At 43.2% G+C, this 26244-nt stretch overlaps 1 protein-coding gene and 1 pseudogene across 1 annotated transcript; one reads left to right on the forward strand and one right to left on the reverse strand.

Moving 5' to 3' along the window:
• Window positions 1-248: 248 nt before the first annotated feature.
• On the reverse strand, window positions 249-25799 carry LOC123181262 (3-ketoacyl-CoA synthase 5-like; annotated as a pseudogene).
• On the forward strand, window positions 16758-17063 carry LOC123071264 (uncharacterized). Its single transcript, XM_044494796.1, has one exon. It carries the CDS (start codon window positions 16758-16760, stop codon window positions 17061-17063), a length of 306 nt encoding a protein of 101 aa, XP_044350731.1.
• Window positions 25800-26244: the final 445 nt, after the last annotated feature.

Raw genomic sequence — 26244 nt, forward strand, 5'->3', positions numbered from 1 at the left:
GATAGACATTATCATAGCCATACAAGCTAGACCTCTAGGGTTTAGCCATTACGATCTCGTGGTAGATCAACTCTTTTAATATTCATATTTATCAAGATCAATCAAGCAGGACATAGGGTATTACCTCCATAGAGAGGGACCGAACCTGGATAAAACTTTGTGTCCCCTTCTCTTGTTACCATCGACCTTAGACGCACAGTTTGGGACCCCCTGCCCGAGATCCGCCGGTTTTGACACCGACATGCATCTCTAGTCCCGGTCCGTGCCCCGAACCGAGACTAAAGGTGTTGGTGGGGCCACAACCTGACACCAGCCTGCCATCGCCTCTTTAGTCCCGGTTCGTGGCACGAACCGGTACTAAAGGTTCACCACAAACCGGGACTAATGAGCACCGCCTGCCTAGCCGTTGGAACCGGCACTAATGGTCACATTAGTGCCGGTTCAATTACAAACCGGGACTAATGAGTTGAACATTAGGCCCTTTTTCTATTAGTGAAGGTCTGCAAAGCTGTATATCAGCGATGGAGCCGCGTCGAGCTCGGGTGTGGAGGTGATCAGTCATTTTTTTCTTTTGGTGGTTGCGGTGGTGGTGCCAGAGACAGGTGACGGGCATTGGTGGCAAGCTCAGAGCTTTTTCGGTCTTGTTCGTAGTTTTGCTTCTTGGCTGGTGTTCCTTTATGCAAAGACTAGTGTTCTGCTATTTGTTCAGTTTTGTCAGGTCGGTATGTATGTGGCTTGTACAATGTTCCTTATGATACAAATGAGACGTGTTACCATGAAAAAAAAAAGTACTGCAGTAGTAGTGTGTGGCTATAGTGTGGCATAGCTTGTTGTGCGTTCGTCTGAAATTGCATGAGACGAGATAGCTTGGGTGGGGCTCGACTAATGCTTGAGCACGTCGGGGACGTCGATGGGGTACCGATGGACGCAGGTGGCCCAGGGCCCGTCGGCCGCCACGGGCGCCGGGTGTATGCACTCCCAGGCGGCGCTGTTGCACTTGAACCCGGAGCCGATGCCGATCATCCACACGCGGTCGCCCTTGCGCATGCGCCCCTTTGCCTCGATGTAGGCGAGCTCGTACCACAGCGAGCTGCTCGACGTGTTGCCGAACCGGTGCAGCGTCATCCTCGACGCCTCCACCTGCTCGTCCGACAGCCTGAGGCTGCGCTGGAGCTCGTCGATCACCGCGCGCCCGCCCGCGTGGATGTAGAAGTGCTCGAACGCCGTGCGGAAGTCGGGGATGTACGGCTTGATCCTGCTGCTGCCGACCACCTTGCGCGCCACGAAGGACAGCGCGAATAGCAGCTGCTCCGACGCCGGCAGGACCAGGGGCCCCATGGCCGTGATGTTCGCCGTGAGCGCGTCGCCGGCGGTGACCATCAGGTCCTTGGACAGGTTGATCCCGACGTTGCCGCGGTCGTCCTCCTCCTGGTACACGCATCGGTACGCACTGTCCTTGGCACCGGTCAGCGTCCGCACCACGTGCGCGAGCCGAAACCGCGCGTTGCGGCCGCGGGTGGACAGGAGCACAGCGGCGCCGCCCATCCGGAACAGGCAGTTGGGAAGGAGCATGGCGCGCTCCTTGCCCGTGTAGTAGTTGGGCGTGATGGTCTCCGTGGACACAACCAGCGCGTTGGAGCCCCCAGGCGCGACCTGGAGCAGGTTCCTGGCGAGCTCCACGGAGATGAGCCCCGCGCTGCAGCCCATCCCGGCAAGGTGCACGCTGCGCACGTCCTCGCGGAGCTTGTACCGGCTGACGACCATGTCGGCGAAAGACGGCGTCGGGGCGAAGAGGCTGCAGTTGACGACGAGGATGTCGATGTCCTCCCCGGAGACCTTGGTCTTGGCGAGCAGGTCGTCGATGGCGGAGAAGACGACGAGCTCGGCCTCGTCGCGGGAGGACCCGAGATCGCGTTCCGGCGGGATGTAGTGCTGCGCATCGGGGAGGCAGGTCTCCTCCCCGAGACCGGAGCGCTCGAGCAGCCGCACCATGAACCGGAGGCTGCGCTCGTCGACGCACGTGCTGGCGTGCTCCTGGAACGCGGCGAACGGGACGCGGAGGCCAGGGCTGGGGCAGAAGCACGCGTAGTCCACCATGTACACGGCGCGCGGGCGGAGCCTGAGGTAGACGGCGGCCAGCGCGGCCGGGACGAACGCGGCCAGGAACACGTGCACGGGCCGGAGCTCCCCCGCCTTGAGCATGAGGGGCACTGCCACGATGGGGAGCATGCTGCTCACCAGAAGCCGGTACAACCGCTCGTGCTGGACCGAGGAGCTCATGCGGTCAGTGCGTCCTGCTCTGTGTCGTCTGTGCTGGAGGTGTGTCGCCTCGCCTCACGGTGGTAAGCAATTGAGCCAATGGACCAGCGGTTGTGCACACAACAAGAATGCATGCATTCCAAACACATGAATGTTGTCGTCGTGCAGTGAACCTCTTGCGCTAGCTGGTTGTTTGCATTGCGAGTAGATCTGGGCACTCCGTGCCAGTGTCGTGCGGCAACCACCCGGCTACGCCTGCCGCCTTGGAAACGAAGGATTTGGAGCGGATATCAAGTTATCGACCAAATCATCTCTCAATATGTGTTTCTTCTATCAAAAAAGGCCAAGGACCATATTTTAAGCAGTACACCCCTTAAAATCCCTGCGACCGTGGATCTGCATACCAAATCTACGCCCTGTAGAAGAAAACGCCGGTGATGGCATGTATAACTGTTGGGTTTAATCCCACATCGATTATGGGAGGGACATAACACGATTTATAAGGATGGGGATGTCCCCTTCTAACAGGCTACGCTTTTGGAGGGAGAGGGCCCGAGGCTTCTTATAAGTCTGTGTTGCTCTCCGGTTAGGCCTGGTGACGCAGGTGGGTCAAAAACGCTGGTGTTAGCGGACCCGAGATTGCGTAACAATTGGGTCGGAAACGGTGGTGTTAACGGACCCGAGATTGCGTAACAATAGCACCCATGTTCTGGCCAGATGAAGTTGTGGAACACAAATCTCACACACTTACCGACGAGGTCGAGGCTAACCACGTTGTTTGCCTAGTACGACACCGCAATTGAGATAAACATGTAAAATGCCATCTTCCACATGATTCCTGCACTACTTTGGGAATGAACAGTAGTGGCGGGATGAAAATGCCAAACAGTGGCAGGCCAGGCTCTCAGGGGTGCCCGCCACTAACCTCCCACCACTGCTAACATACCATCAGCGGCGAGCGCATGGGTCTATTGTAGTGGCGGATGAAGTTTAGCGCCCGCCACAACGACTGTAGCTAGCAATTGCTGCATTTCTCACTGTGTGTAGCAGCAGGGGCAGACACTTTTGGCGCCCGTCACCGGTAGTGATCTAGGCCTATAGAAGAATTCCTACCGCAACATCATTTTTTGCTACCGTGGCAACATTTTAATGACGCGGTTGCAACATTTTGTACTTGATCATCACATTGCATTACAACGTCAATAAAATAATTAAGAGTACTAGTGAAGGAAACATATAGTATAAGAAGTGCAGGGCAATAAACATGCACGTCTCAACACATGATGAATAGTTTCACAAGTTGTTTCAAAGCAGTGTGTCTACCAACTTGGCTAGTTGCTGGCAATCGATGACCAAAATATGTCTTCGACTCGGTGAAGTCGTTCTTCGTATGGCTCTGCCTAGCTGTGAAACTTCACGTCCTCATTTACAACCTCCTTGTTGATGATTTTGGCCCACACCTTTTGGAGGTGTTCATGCTCTCTTAATAATTCCCATATGTCCATGTACCTCTCCATCTCCTCGAACCACTTTATGATCTGGCTATGATTACGCAAATGTTGGCTTTTCTTCAAAATGTCGTCCATGATGGCCATGGCACAGTAGCCAGACCTTTGGCAGGTTTTAACATTTGGCTCTTGATGACAATAAGCGCTAGTGATGAACTTGAATTCTGAATGATGTGTGAACGTTTCTTTGAACTTCTTACACTTGCATAGATCATCATTCAGACTCTCCTTTAATATGTTCCAACACTTTTGAGGGTCTCTGTTCAAGTCAAATAAATAAGCCAACCCTTGCGTCGGCATTAGTGCGATTATGATCCATTGGCAGTCCCTGCGAAGAATGTAGAAGAAATCAACATGAATGAGATCATACCACAAGGTCATGTATATGTTTTAGAATAAAGGAGTGAACACTAAAGATTTACTTCTCGCAGTATGGCACGAGATATGCGTCCTTATGCGGATGATTCATAGTCATGCATGGGAACAGGTAGTCTGCGATGAGGTTCTAGCTTGTTGTGGATTCCATGTTGTGACAATGCATGTAAAAAGGATGAGGTAAGGCCACATTAGCATGCCAGAGTAGGGGATCTAAAGCTCGATAAAGTTCCCAAAGCATTGTTAACTGCAGGGAGACTACGCCGACATAGAAGATATTTGCATGGATCACCTCATTAAAGGGCAGATCAAGCGTATTGGTCGGAAACTCCACAACAAAACTATAACCATTTATAACCTTGGTTGTGTAACTTTGTGTACCTTCTTTTGACTTATGTAAAACGTCTTTGCGTAGAACATGAAGTTCGGTCAAGAGATTCTACAACATAGAGTCTGTTAGGCTCACTTCACCGGGCTTATACACATTCCATGTGCGCCTTTCATAGACGACAATAGGCACAAATGGTTTGTCTGTGGATGGTCTAGAATTGTCAAGCTGATCCTTCTCCAATGATGGCGGAATATCTTCGACTATGTTTGTGGCGCGGCAAGGATGAGAATAGGGTCAAGGTTCGCGAAGCCGGGACCGCCATCATTAGCAGACAATCTGCGAGTAATCTCCTCTATATCAATAAGTGGTCACTTAAGTAGGTGGCCCTGCGGGGCCACTTGTTCTAATGTAATGACATCCTCTTGGGGGGGGGGGGGGTTGGGGGTTGAGGCAACGTCCATGATTCAAAGCCCATGATTACCTTTAGCACCTGGACCCTCGTCATGCGTAGTGGTCGAGCAACCCCGTGCATCATTCTAGTACCATCTGTAAACGGGATGACTTGCCCCTGGGAATCCTTGTCGTCACACCATCCACCTTGGCAAACAACCACCATGAGATATATTGTGATGTTGGTGACTGTTAACCGTTACTAGACTGCCTGGCCATTTGGGGAGGACTCGGTGTGCCGTGTGGAAATAGTTCAGCTAAGTTCTTTTGAACTGCTGCGTCTACCCTTGCATCTCCTGTGAGGACTAGTCGTGCTTGCACTTTGGCTTTGATCTTTTCATTAACCCTGCTTTTCATTCTAGCTTTTTTAAGTTCTTTGGTTTTGGGATAGACGTCGTCCCAAGCCTACAATTGTGAGCGTGACAAGATGCGTACATACTAGTGCTTGTGGTGGTATCACATCATAGCCAGATAAGGGACATGACGGGGCCTTGTAATCCTGCTATGTGACACCGCAACAACCTACAACCCAATAATTTCCTGGATATGTGAAAGCACAAGTGCTTCCTGGGTGATTTTGGTAATTAATGACAACATATCTCTTGTTGGACTAACACTTTTACCTAGTATGTTTCAGATAAAGTTCAACAATGAAGTGGCATGGACTACAGGATGTGGAACCCCTTCAAAATGCTAAGGACAAAGGATTGGCCCAAGCTCCAAGCTCAAGACTCTACATTTTATATTTTAGTGATCCAAGATCACATTGAGTCTATAGGAAAGCCAATACTATTAAGAAGGGATGAGGTGTTTCTTAATGGCTTGCTTACTCAAAGTGCTTAGTGATATGCTCCAAAGCCCTCAACCACTTTCTCACTTCCAAATATGTCCTAAACCAAAAATCAAACTCGGCCCCATCGATTCTTTCTATCCGGAGCCACCGAGTTCAGTTGACATAGCCACTGCCAGAAACCCTAATCAGTTCGGTCTCACCGATGGGATCTCGGTCTCACCGAGATGGGCTTGCAAACTCTCTGTTACCTATTGCAATACTTTTGGTCTCACCGAGTTTGCTTGGCCAACTCTCTATTTCACTTATTACCCAAATCGGTCCCACCGAGTTTGAGTAATCGGTCAAACCAAGTTTTGGATTTACCCTAACCCTAGCACATTGGTCCCACCGAGTTGATCTAGTCGGTCCCACCGAAAACCCTAACGGTCACTACGTTTGCTAAATCAGTCCGACTGAGTTTTTCACTTTGGTCTCACTGAGATTGGTAAATTGTGTGTAACGATTAGTTTTCGTGTGGAGGCTATATATACCCCTCCACCCACTCTTCATTCGTGGAGAGAGCCATCAGAACATACCTACACTTCCACTACACATTTTCTTAGAAAGAACCACCTACTCATGTGTTGAGGCCAAGATATTCCATTCCTACCATATGAATCTTGATCTCTAGCCTTCCCCAAGTTGCTTTCCACTCAAATCATCTTTCCACCAAATCCATATCCTGTGAGAGAGAGTTGAGTGTTGGGGAGACTATCATTTGAAGCACAAGAGCAAGGAGTTCATCATCAACACACCATTTGTCACTTCTTGGAGAGTGGTGTCTCCTAGATTGGCTAGGTGTCACTTGGGAGCCTCCGACAAAGATTGTGGAGTTGAACCAAGGAGTTTGTAAGGGCAATGAGATCTCCTACTTCGTGAAGATCTACCGCTAGTGAGGCAAGTCCTTCGTGGGCGATGGCCATGATGGGATAGACAAGGTTGCTTCTTCGTGGACCCTTCGTGGGTGGAGCCCTCCGTGGACTCGTGCAACCGTTACCCTCCGTGGGTTGAAGTCTCCATCAACGTGGATGAAAGATAGCACCACCTATCGGAACCACGACAAAAACATCCGTGTCTCCAATTGCGTTTGAATTCTCCAAACCCTTCCCTTTACATACTTGCAAGTTGCATGCTTTACTTTCCGCTGCTCATATACTCTTTGCATTCTTGCTTGATATGTATTGTGTTTGTTAAACTAGTGCCTAAACTCCACTTCAACTTAAAGAAATTAAAATCTAAAACTTTTGGCACTTAGTGTCTAATCACCCCCCCTCTCTAGACACCTCTTCTCGATCCTTTCAATATGCCCATCCATATTCCATGGCATGTGAGCACACGCGGATCCCCATCCCTCCATGGAAAGAGAAATAAAGGCCAAAATCCCGAGCTGACAGCTTGTCCCGGCCAGGTCCGCCTACCATGGGCTCCACCTGTCGGTGCAGAAGCAACACAACTATTTGATTAGATCAACTGTTCAGATTGGTCGGGTGTGAACTAAGCATTCACCAAGTCCAATTTTTATAGAAGTAGAAATATATTTTTGCTGAGTTATTTCAGTTGAATTGAGAACCTTTTCACATGAAAAAGCTTTGGATGTTCAAAAATATAAACTATGAGAAGTTGGATCTTCAAAGCCAAAGTCCTACAGTACCAAGGATCCGAAATCTCTGCTCCTAAAGGGGGAGTTGGTAGGCTGGTATGGTTTATTTTCGTCCCACCTCACACCACCCCTCCCACTGGTTTTATCTCTTTAGAAATAATAAAAAATACCATTCCACCACTCCTCCCACCACCGAGCACCAAATCAATTTCGAAATCAAGCGATTAATGCAATTAATAGGTAGCTAATTAATTATACATGCAATTAATTAAGTATGTTTAAGTAAAAAATCACATCAAGTCAATTTGGCAATCAAGCCATTAATGCAATTATAGGCAGAAAATCAATTACATGTGCTATTAATTGAGTCTTTTTAAGTAGGGATTTTTCACGGCAAATCGGCCATCAAATTAATCTGGAAATCAAGACATTCATGCTATTAATAGGCAGACAATTCATTACACATGCAACTAATTAAGTATATTAAGTACGGATTTTTCACATCAAATCAATTTAGAAATCAAGCCGTGATAGAGGCGAAGGTGCCCCGATGTTTCGATGAGACGGTGGCTATCATTTTCTGTTGGAGTCGACCTTGACGATCCAGCTACGAACGTACGGGACATCGTGCCTTAGCAATTGCTAAACCAACTTCCGAGGGGTTATTGACCGCGCCGGAGCACGATCACCCTGACCACGAGGGTCTGTTTCCTACGAGAAAACGAAGAACACGCAAGAAACTGAGATTCCAATCTGGATATTGCGAATATAAGAGGAAAGATTTATTAATGAAGGTAGGGTTCTGTGACGCCTTTGTCTAGTGGTTGAACACAAACGAAGTACGCGAAGTTACAGCTATGGCGAACTTTTAATCTAAACAAAACTCAAAATCTAAACGACGCCTAAGGGTTGTATATATGGAGAAGACGGGGGAATTTCGTGGCCCTTGGAGGAGGGGTTCGAAACCAACCCTAACTCTTGTTTCCCCACACATACGGACTCTAAAAACAGCCTATACTTAAGTATTTTGAAAATACATGGGCCTGACCCAATAATAAGGTGACGCAGCACCTAGAATAGCCTCTAAAACGAAAATTATGAAGTGGCATCTTGTATATTTCGTCCAAGGCTTCATGCACTCATTATGGTGGCTTCAATGACCTGAAATCATCACTTGAAACTCCGTTCTTGTTTCCCTTGCGCATGCCATCAACTCCATGCTTGTTCTTGCTCCAATGATCATCCTTCTCCAAGCTAGGCCCTTCATTTGTAAGCAAAACAAATGTATCCAATTTAGGCAACATCATATTCTCATGAACATTAGAATCATTAGCAAGAAACGGAAGTACCTGATAATTTGATTGACGTGCGCGAGCTCTAGTAATTGGTTCAGTATGTATAGCAGCAGGGGCTGTGGGTGTAACAATGGTATTGATGTCCTCATCATCCTCCCCTTCTTGAAATGAAGTAGTCCTCGACGGAAGCTCATCTTCCTCACCGAAATAAGGCTTCAAATCTGCATTTATAAAAGTTGGACTAACCCCAAAATCTGCAGGCAGCTCAAGTTTATATGCATTATCATTTATTTTCTCTAACACCTTAAAAGGACCATCAGCACGTGGCATTAGCTTTGATTTGCGCAAATTATGAAATCTATCCTTACGCAAATGTAACCAAATAAGATCTCCAGGTGCAAACACAACATGTTTTCTATCCTTTTCTCCAACAAGTTTATATTTAGCATTCATACGCTCAATGTTTTCCTTAGTTAACTCATGCATTTTTAAGAACAATTCAGCACATTTTTTAGCATCAAAATTAACCTTCTCCGAAGATGGAAGAGGCAACAAATCAATGGGTGCACGAGGTAGAAAACCATACACAATTTGAAAAGGGCACATCATAGTAGTAGAATGCAACGAATGATTATAAGCAAATTCAATATGAGGCAAGCATTCTTCCCACATTTTCTTATTATTCTTCAAAACAGTCCTAAGCATAGTAGACAATGTTCTATTGACTACATCAGTTTGGCCATCAGTTTGAGGGTGACAAGTAGTACTAAAAAGCAATTTAGTCCCCACCTAGCCCATAAACATCTCCAAAAGTGGCTAAGAAATTTAGTATCACGATCTGAAACAATAGTATTTTGCACACCATGCAAGCGAATAATTTCATGAAAGAACAAATCAGCAACATTAACAGCATCATCAATTTTATGACATGGTATAAAGTGTGCCATTTTCGAGAATCTATCCGCGACAACCAAGGTAGTCAGAGTCGGGATTCGGAGTTGGATCGATTTTCCTTAGACAGAATCGAGTCGTAGTATTGAGTCGTGGAATCGAGGATTCTACTAGATTTACTCAAATAAGATATTTTGTATCCACGGAAGAGATTTATATGGGTTCTATAGAGTTTTGACACTAAATATGGAGCAAAGACGTACACATCAATGCTAGTTCTATTCCACTTCTTTTATGGCTAACCTACTATTAGCTTGGATGTATGTAACATATATGAGAGGCAAATATATAAAACATTGAAATCTTTGACGCATGAAATTTACTTACGAGTTTTTTACAATACGTGAATAGCCGATCACTTGTATATCCACCCTGTAGTGTTTAACCTTGAAGGGTCTTGCTCTCCTTCTCTGATTAATCTTGATGCATCCTCCTTCCCACGCCAATTCCATTTGTCGACAAGTCTGATCCTAAATTTTGATCTAGGTTTTGAGAGCCAGATCAAAGGTGTCGGCGCCTAAGCATTTGGGCTTGGGAGGGGAATAAAGGGCCATGAGGCATGCAAAAATGGTTTGGATGATGGCATACTATTCTGCTACAACTAAACAAACGGCTTAGATAAATTAGTAGAATCGGGCATAGTCCATACCACAGTCGGGATTCTACAGTTTTGTACATGATTCTATGATTTGGATCGCGATTCAACATGGATTCTACCAGATCCGGATTCATAGTGGGACTTGGATCAACATGGTTCCGTAGGGTCGTGAAGTCGTAGGGTTCTAGGAGTCGAGTCGGGATTCTGACTACCTTGGCGACAACAAATATGCTTTCCCTCCCCTTCTTTGTTCGAGGTAAACCTAAAACAAATTCCATAGATATATCCTCCCAAGGAACACTAGGTATAGGCAAAGGCATATATAAACCATGAGGATTTAGCCGCGACTTAGCTTTTTGACATGTATTGTAGCGAGCAACAAGACGGTCAACATCCCGTCTCATCTTTGTCCAAAAGAAATGTGTAGCAAGTATAACCTCTGTCTTCTTCATGCCAAAGTGCCCCATTAATCCTCCTCCATGCGCCTCCTGCAACAACAAAAGACGAACAGAGCTAGCTGGAATGCATAGCTTGTTAGCACGAAACACAAATCCATCGTTAACGACGAACTTGCTCCATGTTCTACCTTTTTTACAATTCTGCAACACATCTTTAAATTCAGCATCATGCGCATATTGATCTTTGATGGTCTCCAAACCAAATATTTTAAAGTCAATTTGTGAAAGCATAGTATAATGACGAGACAATGCATCAGCAATAACATTTTCTTTACCCTTCTTGTGTTTAATGACATAAGGGAAAGTATCAATGAATTCAACCCATTTAGCATGTCTATGGTTCAGTTTTGCTTGACTTTTAATATGTTTCAAAGATTCATGATCAAAATATATAACAAATTATTTGGGCCATAAATAATGTTGCCATGTTTCTAAGGTCCGAACAAGAGCATATAATTCTTTATCATAAGTAGAATAGTCCAAACTAGGCCCACTCAATTTTTCAGAAAAGTATGCAATAGGTTTGCCATCTTGTAATAACACAACTCCTAATCCAATTCCACTGGCATCACATTCAAGCTCAAAAGTCTTATTAAAATCAAGAAGTTTGAGTAAAGGAGCATGGGTCAACTTATCTTTCAATACCGTGAATGCTTCTCCCTGTGCGGTACCCCAAACAAAAGACACATCCTTCTTTGTAAGCTCATTGAGAGGTGCAGCAATGGTGCTAAAATCTCTCACAAAACGCCTATCAAAACCAGCAAGTCCAAGAAAACTACTGACTTGTGTGACCGTTTTGGGCTGCGGCCAACTCTCAATAGCTTCAATCTTGACTTTATCAACTTCAATTCCTTGTGGAATAACAATATAGCCAAGAAAAGATACTCAGACGGTGCAAAAAGGTCCACTTCCCAAGGTTACCAAACAAACATGCATCACGTAGAGCAATAAAAACAGCACGTGAATGTTCTAAATGTTCTTCCAAAGATTTGCTATAAATCAATATATCATCAAAATAGACTACCACAAATGGTCCAATGAAAGCACGTAAAACTTCGTTCATTAGTCTCAGGAAAGTACTAGGTGCATTAGTTAACCCAAAAGGCATGACTAACCACTCATATAAACCAAACTTAGTTTTAAATGTTGTTTTCCATTCATCTCCTAATTTCATATGAATTTGATGGTATCCACCACGCAAATCAACTTTGGAGAATATTGTAGAGCCACTCAATTCATCCAGCATATCATCTAGCCTAGGAATAGGATGATGATAACGAATAGTAATATTATTAATGCCTCTACAATCAACACACATACGCGACGTACCATCCTTTTAGGAACTATTATAATAGGAACAACACAACGACTAAGAGATTCACGTATATAATCTTTGTCGAGCAACTCCTGTACTTGATGTATAATCTCCTTCGGATTGGTACAATATGGTGCACGGTTGGGTAGCGATGCACCGGGAATTAAGTCAATTTGATGCTCAATCCCTCGAATAGGTGGTAATCCCGGTGGCAACTCTTGTGGAAAGACGTCAACGAACTCCTGCAAAATGTTAGTAACAATAGGGGGCAAAGAGGAAGGCACGTCCTCGAATGAAAATAATGCCTCTTTGCACACAAAAGCATAGCAAATAAATTTGCTGAAATCTAGCTCATCAGCATTAGATTTTTGTGGCAAGTAAACATGCACTTTTAAATTTAATTTCAGAAACAACACTAGATGGTTTATTATCAGGTTTCATGTGTTGCTCAAATTCTTTTGCCACAATCTGATTTTCACTCTTATTTTTCTCATGTTTTGCTTTATTAGCTCTATTAATATCATCTTTCAAAATGGAATCAGGAGTCATAGGAAGCAAAGTAATATTTTTATCCTTATGAACAAGAGTATACTGATTGTTTCTACCATGGTGTACAAGATTTTTATCAAATTGCCATGTTCTACCAAGTAATAAGGAACATGCTTGCATAGGTACCACATCACAATCAACATAATCAACATATGTAGATATACTAAAATACACACGAACAGTACATGTTACCTTAACCTTGCCGCTGTTGTTGAACCATTGGATGTAGTAAGGATGTTGATGTGGTCTTGTGGTGAGAGATAGATTCTCCACCATCTCCATGCTAGCCAAGTTATTGCAGCTCCCTCCATCTATGGTGACTTGAACAGAATGTTCCTTCACAACTCCCTTTGTATGGAACAAATTATGCCTCTGATTTTTCTCAGCTTGTGTAACCTGCATACTCAAAACATGTTGAGCAACTAAACATTCATACCTATCAGCATCTTCAGTAGCCATGTATTGTGTCTCATGATCAGAATCATCTCCACCGTGTTCTTCACTTGTAATAAGAGTCAAAGTCTCCTCATCATAGTCACTAGCGGACTCATACCCACCATCCTCAGTAACAATCATCACACGCTTAGATGAGCATTGTCTCGCATAATGACCTCCACCCGTGCAACGACGACAAATAATATCATGTGTTTTCCCTATTGATGCCATGGATGAAGAAGAGCTCTGTGCAGGCCCAGAAGGTTTGCTCTTGGCAGATAGTGATGGTTATGCCTACTTTCTTGTATCATGCTTGGCGGTGGCAGCCGGCGGAGGTGCCGGTGCAGCAGAACATGTGGAAGTAAAGGATGCACGCGGTGTCCATGATGAAGGTCGACCTGTAGAAAAGTTAGTTCGTGCCAATGCTTGTCGATCCTGCACTTCACGTTCATTTTTACAATCAAGATGGAATAAACGAGTGATATTATTATACTCCTTATACTATAGAATGGTCTGAATCTCTTTATTTAATCCACCCATAAAACATGCAAGTATAGCTTCATTATCCTCAACAATACCACATCTAATCATGCCAGTTTATAATTCCTGCTAATATTCTTCTACAGAATTGTTTCCTTGTCTTAAACGCTGCAATTTTTGAAGTAATTCACGTTGATAATATGGTGGAACCCAACGAGTACGCATAGCAGTTTTCAAAGCTGCCCAAGTAGCTGGAATATGATATAATCTACAATGTTCAGACCACCAAACACATGCAAAGCTAGTGAAAGCACAAACAACAGCAGGAACACGTCTCTCCTCAGGATATAGTAAACATGTAAATCATTGTTCAGTTTCTAACTCCCAAGTAAGATATATATCAGGAACATATCTACCCTCAAATGGTGGAATATCCAATTTTAGTTTAGGAAGAGTCATGATCTCGTACCTCAGGTGGTGCACTCGTACCGTTGCGATGATATGCAAGAGGATGACCTGGTGATAGTGGTGCTGGTGGTTGCACATAGTTCTGATTTTGATCAACCTCATCCTCGTAATGGTCCTCCACGTATGCAGTAGCCGCAGGAGCTACAAAAGAATTAACAGTAGGTACAGCGGCACCAGAAGTTTGACCAGGCTCAAGGGGAACGCGCTGTGCTCGTCCCACTTGATTTGGAAGGCGTTGTTGTTGTTGTTGTTGTTGTTGTTGTTGTTGTTGTAGAGGTGTGACAGGTGCAGCGGGCGGTGGTTGTGGAAGACGCGCAAGCAATTCATTAAAATTGTTATCGAGCTTTGTTTCGAACACCTACTCAATGCCATCTATCTTCTCCATGGCCTCTTCAAATCTATTTAGCACATCTTCCACCTGTCCACTCATCATTTGCTGAAACTTATCATGTAACTCTTTGTTCGTCACGTTCTCCCAGTCAGTCTCGTCGGCTTGTGATCCTACCATGGTTAGCAACAATAGAAACACACATGAATATGATCCTACAGACTATTAGGAAGTGGTGCTGGTGTGTCACAAATCCGTCAAGCAAATATCAAAATCTTACCAGTTCTTACCAAGCAGCAGGTGGTGATCATCAACCGTTGTAGTCAAAACTCTCAAAAGCTTAAATAGAGCGATTGCCAGGGAGAGTCAGACACACGACGTAGATGTATGTGGAGATGGGAAGACTTATAATATGGTAGCAAAAAGGGTCAACAATAATCAATTCAGAGATGCAAAAGTTGAATAAAAGCTCAACGACAGTATTGTGTTGGTCCTAGGCTAGACCGTACCAGAGACGCGAGCCTAGAACACGAACAAAATCATAGCGCGACACGTAAACAAGTGAGGAGCACTCTCTGATTTTTTTTTCCTTGTTTTCACTTTTTTTTTGCACTTCTTTTTTCCTTTTTTGCTCCGCAATATTTTTTTTTCGAAAAAGTCTACAAATGGTCTCAAAACTGCCTAGCCAGAATTTTTCAGACTTAGTTTTTTTTAAACTGGAACTATTTTTCTACTATGGGTATCAAGAAAGTTCGGGAGTCCTAATTTTTCATGACTCGGAGTATGGCGTGATCTGAAAATCCAAAACAGAGTAACAAAATACTGGACTCGGACTAGGACTGAAGGCGGAGATGAATCTGGTGGAACTCGGACAGGTGGCGGCGATGAATCTGGTGGAACTCAGACTGGTGGCGGATATATGTTGCAGGTGGACTTGGATTGGCGTGATGGCGGCGAATAGGTGGTGGCGTATATGGACTCGGATTGGCGGTGAATATGTGGTGGTGGTATATGGCAGTGGCGATGAAGTTGGTGCGGTGGTGGTATACGGCAGCAGCGATGATGATGATGATGATGCGGTGGTGATATATGGCAGCGGCGATGATGATGATGATGATGATGATGCGGTGGTGATATATGGCAGAGGCAACGTGAGAACCTGTGAACAGAACTCGAAACTCTAAAGGACTAGACGCTAAGACCAGCAACTTGACACGACGATGCAACCACAAATTCAACAAAGCAAATACAGAAAAGCATTATGCAAAGGCTCAGATTGGTTCGGATAGGATGAACTAACCTTAATTTTTTTTGGCTTTTTCATGAACTATAGGTATGAAGAATAAACTCGATCTAAACTACGAAAATTTGTAAAATCTCACCAAGCAACCTGGAAATCTGATACCACTTGATAGAGGCGAAGGTGTCCTGATGTTTCGATGAGACAGTGGCTATCATTTTCTGTGGGAGTCGACCTTGACGACCCGACTACGAATGTACGAGATGTCGCGCCTTAGCAATCGCTAAACCAACTTTTGAGGGGTTATTGACCACGCCGAAGCACGATCAACCTGACCACGAGGGTCTATTTCCTGCGAGCAAACGAAGACCAAGCAAGAAACTGAGATTGCAATCTGGATATTGCGAATATAAGAGGAAAACTTTATTAATGAAGGTGGGGTTCTGTGACACCTTTGTCTGGTCGTTGAACACAAATGAAGTACGCGAACTTGCAGCTATGGCGAACTTTTAATCTAAACAAAACTCAAAGTCTAAACGACGCCCTAAGGGCTATATATATGGAGGAAGAGGGAGAAATTTCGTGGCCCTTGGAGGAGGGGTCCGAAACCAACCCTAACTCTTGTTTCCCCACACATACAAACTCTAAAAACAACATATACTTAAGTATTTCGAAAATACATGGTCCTGGCTCAATAATAAGGTGACACAGCATCTAGAATAGCCTCTGGACGAAAATTATGAAGTGACATCTTGTATATTTCGTCCAAGGCTTCATGCACTCATTATGGTGGCTTCAAAGTCCTGAAATCATCACTTGAAACTCCGTTCTTGTTTCCCTTGCGCATGCCATCAACTCCATGCTTGTACTTACTCCAATGTTCATCCTTCTCCAAACTAGGCCCTTCATTTGTAAACAAAACAAATGTATCCAATTTAGGTAGCATCATATTCTCATGAACATTAGAATCATTACCAAGAAACGGAAGTACCTGATAATTTAATTGGCGTGTGCGAGCTCTAGTAATTGGTCCAGTTTGTATAGCAGCAGGGATTGTGGGTGTAACAATGGTATTGATGTCCTCTTCAAGCCACTAATGCAATTAATGAACAGACAATTAATTATGTGTGCTATGATATCTATCAATATTTCTCCTATATAAGAATTCTAATATCCCACCTAAAACATTCACCAAAAGCACACAACTCTTGCATTACCAATTTTATATTAATTGAAAAATCCAAGAGCCCTGCTAGTGTCGCTAAGAGAAAAGGTATACATAGCAATGGCGAAACTCCTAAGCATAATGTTGGTCCTTGCCATCGTATCAGTAACCGTATCTGCTGACGAATGCGAGCAGGACCGAATAGACATGAAACGGGAGTGTCGGCGCTACCATACATGGCCAGCTGAGCCAAAACTCATCCCATCAGAGGCATGTTGCGCCATGTGGCAGAGGGCAAGCGTACCTTGCCTTTACAAAGATGTCAACAAGGATAAAATGAAGGTATTATGCATGGAGAAGGTTGTGTTTGTCGTCAAGTATTGCAAGATGTCATTCACGCCTGGATCCAAGTGTGGAAGTAAGTGAAATTAATGCTATGTTAGCCATATTCAAACAATACAATTTGGATTTATGCATATTTCTTCATGTTATATAGAGATGCTCTTTTGAATTCATATGATTGACAATTTTTTTGGTATTGAATGTTTTTTCAGTCGACACCATTCCTAATCATGCTTGATATATGGGTACTATGAGGAGGAAGCAATGGATTTAGTTCATTTTTCTGCCTTCACTATAACTTCCTTCTAAGATCTATAATGTGAGGGCTTGAGCTGAGAAATGTTTGTCCTGCACAAACTTTGTAAAAAAATAGTTTGAAACTTATAATAAAGTTTTCTCCTTATATATCATCGTATCTTTCAAGGTGTAGGTTCTCCCACACAATTTGTTGATTTGCTGAGATTTGTAATTTGCTCCATGCTTTCTTGGAGAAGTCTAGCTGAGAGCACAATTGAGAAGATACTAAAAATTCCTCAATAAACTTCTCTTTTCCAGGCATGTTTACAAAAGACCCATCATAAGTCACAATAAAAAACCCACCATGTTTGATGTATTGCATACGAATGTTTTAAATTGTTGTGAAAAAGCTTCTCAAGTGGACTTTGCTTCTGGCGTCCACTGTGATGTCAGAACCTCTAGCTCAACATTATATTTTACTAGTATAGTACCCCGTGCATCGCTATGTATCGATCATACATACTATAATTGATCATACATACTATAATTTCTTAATCAAAATAGATGCGGTGTAAGGCCTGAACCCGGACAGAAGCGGATAACAATGCAGCCAGCCGGACTTATCATAAAACCTGGCATTATTTTAGACCCAAGCGCGACCATAATTAGTTGTTAGGCAAAATTTCTGCAAAACGCAGAAAAAGATAGGAAAAGCCTTAAGAATTTTTTTGAAGCACTGACGAAGCATTATTATTGTTGTCGGCGGAGTCAATAAAATTTGGTTCTTATTTAAGGTAATCATGTCAGTTTGATTTTGCTATCTTTTTAGTCTTTCTATTGTTCATTTTTCTGTTTTCCTTTTGATTTTCTTTTTTTATTCTGTTTTTCTTTTTCATTTTTATTCTTGTTTTTTCAATTTGCGAAAATATTTTAAATTCGTGATATTTTTCTTTTTTATTTCCCTTTTTCGTTTTAAAATTGCAAATATATTTTTTCAAATTCTTAAACAAATTTTGAAATTGTGAACAGTCTTTTGAAATCATTAACAGTTTTTCATACACATGATTTTTTTTGAAATTACGTACTTTTTACTTTTCACTATTTTGCGAATTTTGTTTTGAAATTCGGGAACATTTTTTGTTCATTGAATTTAAAAAAATGTTCATCAATGTAAAAAAAATGTTCAACAATTCAAAAGGGTTCATCATATTCATTGTTTGTTCAGATGATTTAAAACATGTTCATTAAAAGTCAAAATTTGTTCATTCAATTGCAAAAATGTTTATCAAATTACAATTTTTATATAGATTTTCCGAAATGCTCATCAAATTCAAAGAAAATTAATTGAAATGAAAATTTCTTCATCCATTTTTGCCAAAAAAAATGTTTTTGAAAACAATTTTCGTTCATAAATTTCAACCAAATGCTCATTGAATTTAGAATTTGTTCATGACATATAAAAATGTTTATCATTATAAAAAATTTGTTCGTGAAAATTCAAAAAGTTCATTCTTTTAAATCGCCAACATTTTTTGAATCAAAGAACTTTTTTTGGCAATACACAATTCAAAATGTTTTTAAATTTTCGAACCAATCCCGTATTATTTTAATATATAATAAAAAAAAGAAAAAAGGAAAAATAAAAACGAAAACGAAAATAAAAGTGGGTGCCCCGGCCCGCGCATGGGCCGGCCCAACATGCTCCATCAGATGTTTTTAGAATGTTTTACGTTTTTTCGTCCGTCACCGTTTTACATTAAAAAAATAAAAATTACTCTATATCGGACTCGAACCATGTCCATTTAGTTTCAGCAGCACAACACCAACCAGTCCACCTACCAAAATACTGCACACAGTAGGTAGGAAGCTCTCTATTTATATGCTTTCTTAGCGCGCGCCCTATTGGGCCGGCCCATTAGCGGGGAGCCCCTATTTTCTTATTCCATTTTCGTTATTTTTTCCTTATTTAAAATAATTTGGGATTTCAGAAAATTTTCAGAAGGGAATGTGAATTTTGAAAATGTTTCAGAAAACCATGAGCCCTGTTAGGCTGGCCCATGTGCGGGGAGGGACGACACCAGTTTTATTATTTTGTTTTTGCTTTTTATTGTTTTCTTCTTGAAAATAATTTGGGATTTTAGAAATGTTTCAAATTTTAAAAGAAAATGTAAAATTTTAAAAATGTTTCAGAAGTAGTAAAATGTTCATGAATTTGAACAAAGATTTCACGAATTTAAAACATGTTCATGAATTTTTAAAACAATCTTCACAAAATTAGAAAAAATAATCATGAATTACGAAAAAAAGTTCATCAGTTCAAAAAATGTTCGGTGATTCAAAATCGTCATACATAGTAATTATTATATATCAATATTATATACTAATTATTATATATCAATATTAAAGGAAGGAATGATTCTTCCCTCCAATTTTAGTTTCATCCATCATCTATCTCCCAATGGACCACAAGACATTTCTGTTTCTCCTACACGTGGGCCGAGCTAGGCTGCTCCACACTTTTTTCTTTCTTTGATTCAGTTGTGGATCAGCGAAAAATAATATGTTTTTGTTTCGTCCCTACATGGGTTGAGATGGCCCTATTCCAAAACATCTTTTTCTCTCTTTTCAATTGATCGTGGCATGGACGTGAGAATGGAATCACGAAGTCGCAAACTGAACTGTAATCATTTTGCAAAGACAGCATGATTGAAAGCATCATTCTTTTCTATTTTGGGAAAATTTGTTGTGGGTCATAAATCAAATAATGATTTATATTTTAGCCTAGACTAGGGAACTTAATTAAATTTTCTCCCGTTGTAACGCACGGGCATTTTTGCAACGCACGGGCATTTTTGCCAGTTTATAAAATAGCACGTTTTTTCTCGTACCTTGATAAAATAGCACACCTTTCTTTTCATTTTGCTAGATGGCACACTTTTTCTTCATGGCTAGATAAAATGGCACAAACTGACTTTTCTCTCAATTCTCAGATATGGGGCTACATGTCATAATATCTTGGACGATTTTGCCCTTTGGTCTTTTTTGCCTGGTTAACTGGGCGATCGATCAAACCAGGGAAACGAGCGAGGAAGACAGGCCGCCGCCTCGCCGGCTTCCGCACACATGCACTGTTGGAAATATGGAAGGTATTACAATTAATATAATTCCGAATTTATGTGAGACTTATGACAAGGACAGATCTAATAGATTTATACATGCAATCACATAGATGAAATCTAGCAGAGTAAATGAAATCGGCATGGACTGAAGTTCCATAACAAGATCACATAAATATAACCGATCACAAAGGATATCTTACAGCGGGGTTGATGATGAGATCACAGTGAAGACGGGGATGTCGATGGAGAGTTGATGATGAACTGATCGCAATGCAGACGGACGTAGTCAAAGAAGATTGAGCAGCCGTGCGGATGCACTGCCCAAAAACTTTATCGCCCGGCTACCCGTGCAGGTCGCCGATGCCGGGGAAAGTCCGGAGACTACTGCTCTCCTCGCCCTGCTGCACGGCAGGGAGAGGATCGGCGAAGGTCGACGGCGGCGGCACAGATGAGAACGGGTTAGGGTTGTGTTTTTGTTCGAGTGTCTCTGGCGAGAAGGACGTCTCCCTCTTATAGACTCGGATGGATAAACCACACGCAGCACGATCTGCCTATATCCTAGGATTCGCCCCCTGGGATATCTCCATCACGAATGAACCTGTAACCGCACGCAAACGTGCGAGTCTATCCTCGGTTCGTGCGTGAGACAGACGCGGGTGGATAAGAGTAAAAACTGCGCGATAAAAATAACAAAAAATGCATTTTATTAGGCCACGGTCGCGCTCGCCTCGCCAAAGTCACAAGTCACAAGTCACGCGTAATTAAACGCGAATAAATGCGAAATGCGAGCGAGCGCGCGCGCGTGTGCGCGTGTGGTGTACACTTGCATCTTTAGTCATCCCAATCAATGAAACCATGAGAGGCCCCCTTATAAGTAGGTAAAACTCTTGCTCCCTTAGCGATGTGGGACTAAACTCCCACATGGCTGTCCACCCCCTTGACTTCTCTCCAAATCTGAAATTAATTTGGGCCCAATCTCTGTATAAAGCCCATTAATTCCAACAATCCCCACCAAGAAGTCAAGGTCTGCAATTTTCTCTCATCTGGCTTTTATATACCAGTTTTAAAAGTATAGACCCGTCTCGGGTTGAACTATACCTAGCACTCCATGACCCACTCCTCTTACAACTAGGCAATGGACACTGCCTTGAATTGCCAGTCTTGTGTAGAAGAGATTCACCTGAAGGCATCACTGATACTAGGCCGCCTTGATCCACGCTTAAGGTTTGGAGTGTTACGGTCGTGCTCCCTAGTCCTTTAGTGAGCTCATTAGAGATCACCCAAATATCATGTACTGCGACCTCACAGCTAAGCTCACATAGGTGTGTTCTTTCAAGAATACCCTGCACGACAGTATCTTTCTGAAGTGTTTCGGCATTAGAACATATTAAGACAGAAGTCAGCCTCCCATGCAGTACTTAGAGTACTCATCTCAGCGGGAAATGGAAGATACATATGTACTCTCTCCTGTTGCTCCAACAACTTGTTTTTCCCTTTTCCTAATTCACGGGATCTCCGATCACATAGGCCGGGTTTCTGTAGTTGTGCAACTCAGGTGGGTCTCAAGCCCATTTCCCTTGATGCTCCATCTATCACTGAACGTGATAGCCCCTTTGTAAAGGGATCCGCCAGGTTTTTGGTAGTGTTAATATAATCAATGGCGATCACTCCTTTACGTCTCAAATTCCTAACGGATTTGATGCGCCATTTCACATGTCTTGATGACTTCAGATTGTCCTTCGAACTTTTAACCTTAGTGATCACGGTTTGGTTATCACAGTTCAGAAGGATTGCCGGAATTGGTTTTTCAACCATTGGCAAATCACTCAAGAGTTCACGCAGCCACTCTACCTCAACAGTGGCTGAGTCAAGTGCTACAAGTTCAGCCTCCATAGTAGACCTCGTCAAGATAGTTTGCTTGCGAGACCTCCAAGAGATTGCAGCACCGCCAAAACTAAATATATATCCACTAGTGGCTTTGATCTCACCTGCATCTGAGATCTAGTTAGCATCAATATACCCTTCCAGTACATCAGGGTACCCTGTATAGTGGAGCCCATACGTTGTGGTTCCTCTCAAATACCTCATTACTAGTTCCAGCGCAATCCAGTGATCATTTCCCGGATTTGAATTAAACTGGCTCAATTTGCTAACCGCAAATGAAATGTCAGGTCTAGTTGCAGCAGCAAGGTACATGAGAGAACCAACTATTTGGGAGTATTTTAGTTGCTCGACCCCTTGTCCTCTGTTCTTACGAAGCATTAGACTTGGGTCATAGGGAGTTGGAGATGTTCTAGAGTCCTCAAAACCAAACCGACTCAGGATTTTCTCCACATAATGAGACTGACTTAATGTAATCCCATTCTCATTCATTTGCAGCTTTATGTTTAAAATAACATCCGCCTCTCCCAAATCTTTCATATCAAAGTTTTGAGACAGAAAGGATTTAACATCATTTATAACATCCATATCGGTCCCAAAAATTAATATGTCATCAACATATAAGCATAAGATTACACCCTTACCCCCACCATATTTATAGTACACACATTTGTCTCCTTCATTCACCACAAAGCCTGCCGAAGTGAGAGTTTTGTCAAATTTTTCATGCCACTGCTTCGGCGCCTGCTTGAGGCCATAGAGTGATTTCTTCAATCTACACACCATGTTCTCTTGCCCGGTTGCTACAAAACCATCAGGTTGCTGCATATAAATTTCCTCATCAAGCTCTCCATTTAGGAAAGCCGTCTTCACATCCATTTGATGGATTAGGAATTTATAAGATGCTGCTAAAGCAATCAGCACCCGAATTGTAGTCATCCTAGCAACAGGCGAGTATGTATCAAAGAAATCCTCACCTTCCTTTTGGGTAAAACCCTTGGCCACGAGTCTAGCCTTATACTTTTCAATGGTCCCATCAGGTCTTAACTTCCTTTTAAATATCCATTTGCAACCAATAGGTTTACAACCCATCGGTCGTGGACAGATTTCCCATGTTCCGTTAGTGAGAATGGAATCCATTTCACTTTGGACTGCCTCCTTCCAATCATCAGCATCTAGGGATGCCTATGCTTCAGAGAGAGTTCTGGGAACATCATCCACGAGGTACACAGCGAAGTCATCTCCAAAGGACCTTTTAGTCCGTTGTCTCTTGCTCCTTCTGGGAGCTACTTCGCTACCGTCCTCCTCAGTTGGATTATACAGAGTTACAAAAGGAGTACTTTCCGGTTCAGGCTCGGGTTCAAATTCTCTTTGTATAGTTGGTTGACTAGTGGATGCTCTATTTTCCTTCATTGGAAAGATGTTCTCAAAGAAGGTAGCGTCTCGAGATTCTATCACAGTGTTAGTGTGCACATCAGAAAACTTGGACTTGACTACCAAGAACCTATAAGCGTTGCTATTATGTGCGTAACCTAGAAAGATACAATCAACAGTCTTAGGTCCCAATTTTCGTTTCTTGCATACAGGTACATTAACCTTGGCTAAACAGCCCCAAGCACGTAAGAAACGCAGAGTTGGTTTGTGTCCTTTCCATCCTTCATGTGGAGTTGTATCTCCTTTTGATGAAGGAACCCTGTTGAGAACATAACATGCAGCCAACGCAGCCTCTCCCCACCACGACTTAGCTAAACCGGCACTGTCCAACATGGCATTTACCAAGTCCGTAAGTGTTCGGTTTTTGCGTTCAGCCACTCCATTTGATTGGGGCGAGTAGGGAGGGGTTACCTCATGGATAATTCCATGCTCCGCACAAAATTCAGCAAACTCATGTGAGACATACTCTCCCCCTCTGTCAGACCTTAAGCGGTTGTCTTCTTCTCTAATTGGTTTTCTACCTCAGCTTTGTAGATCTTAAAGCAGTTCAACGCCTCATCTGTCGTTTTTACTAGATAAATATGACACCACTTCGTCGCATCATCTATCAATGTCATCATATATCTTTTCCCTGCCTTAGTCAAAACTCCATTCATCTCACACAAATCTGAATGGATTAAATCTAGAGGTGAAAGGCTTTTCTCCCCAATAGGTTTACACGGTTTTCGGGGTTGCTTTGCTTGCACACAAGCCTGACACTTAGATCCATGGACTATCAAGACATTTGGAATTAAATTAAGCTTGCATAACCGAACAATGCGATCAAAATTTATATGGCATAAACGAGAGTGCCAAACATCAACATCTCCAACATTTATTCCAGAATGTGAAGAAAAAGATAAATTGTTTACGACATTACAGTCGTCTAGAATAGAAAGGCGGAACAAGCGTCCGCTGTTATAGCCTTTTCCAATAAACAAACCAAATTTCGAAATAACAAACTTATTCGACTCAAACACCAGCTTGTAGCCATCACGGCACATCAGTGAACCAGAAAGCAGGTTCCTATTTATTCCTGGGACATGCCGGACGTTCTTCAGCGACAAAGTCTTCCCCGAGGTAAGCCTCAGGTCAACTCTACCGGTTCCACGAACGGTTGCCCTTGTTTCGTTCCCCATCACGATGGTGGAACCGCTGCAAGCCTGATAAGAAGAAAACAAGTTGTAGTCAGCACAAACATGCACATTAGCTCCAGTATCTATCCACCAATCAGTGGATTGACATGCAAGAAGGACACTAGGGACATACCTAGATCCTCCACCTCCCTCGCTAACGACAACATTTGCAGATGGCTGGCCTCCTTCCTTCCTGCCTTTACGCATGAGGTACTTCCTGGCTATGTGCCCAGGCTCACCACACACGAAGCAGTTGAAGTCACCCTTTTCTTTCTTCTTCTTCTTAAAGCTGGTGGTTTGTTTTGCCTTCCCTTTGTTCTTGTAATTCTTTGCACCGGAACTGCCAGCCCCACTTTGCACGACATTGGCATTCATAACTGGCTGGGGAGGAACTTTTTCCGCATTTTTCGCTCTGGCGTTTTCCTCAACATCAAGAGTGGTGATGAGACTTTCCACGGTCATCACCTCCCTCTTGTGTTTGAGAGTGGTGGCAAAGCTCCTCCAAGATGGAGGTAACTTGGCAATAATGCCCCCCACCACAAAATTGTCAGGCAGAACGACTCCAAAACCAGCGAGTTCCCCCACCAGGAGCTGGATCTCATGGTCTTGTGTCACAACCGAATTATTATCGTCCATCTTAAAATCGTGATACAGCTCATTAACATACAGTTCACGCCCAGCATCCGACTCTCCATATTTCCTATCGAGCGCTTCCCAACAAGGGCAGGACTAGAAAAGTTCATATATATGTCACAAAGCTGATCGGTCATGAGGGAGAGAAGACAACCCATGGCCGTGTCTGAAGACACCTCAAAATCACGCTGTTGTTCCTACATGAGTGGCCTCTCAACGGTGGGTGAAATCACCCACCACAAGTTCATGCTCATAAGCCAGAAGTTCACACGGGTCTGCCATCTTTTGAAGTTCTCATCCCCAAACTTCTCAGGTTTCATCACATCGCTTGGTCCAGCCATTGCACAGTAATAAAGTTTCTGGACTGTTGGAAATATGGCAGGTAATACAATTAATATAATTCCGAATTTATGTGAGACTGATGACAAGGACAGATCTAACAGATTTATACATGCAATCACGTAGATGAAATCTAGCAGAGTAAATGAAATCGACAAGGACTGAAGTCCCATAACAAGATCACATAAATATAACCGATCACAAAGGATATCTTACAGCGGGGTTGATGAGATCGCAGTGAAGACGGGGATGTTGATGGAGAGTTGATGATGAACTCATCGCAGTGCAGACGGACGTTGTCGAAGAAGATTGAGCAGCCGTACGGATGCACTGCCCAGAAACTTTATCGCCCGGCTACCCGTGCAGGTCGCCGATGCCGGGGAAAGTCCGGAGACTACTGCTCTCCTTGCCCTGCTGCACGGCAGGGAGAGGATCGGCGAAGGTCGA

The sequence above is a fragment of the Triticum aestivum genome, chromosome 1A, assembly GCF_018294505.1.
Source record: "Triticum aestivum cultivar Chinese Spring chromosome 1A, IWGSC CS RefSeq v2.1, whole genome shotgun sequence".
Lineage (NCBI taxonomy): Eukaryota > Viridiplantae > Streptophyta > Magnoliopsida > Poales > Poaceae > Triticum > Triticum aestivum.

What these genes read in the sequence shown, in the direction of transcription:
- LOC123071264 (XM_044494796.1), top strand. Translation starts at nt 16,758, where the DNA reads ATGGCGAAACTCCTAAGCATAATGTTGGTCCTTGCCATCGTATCAGTA.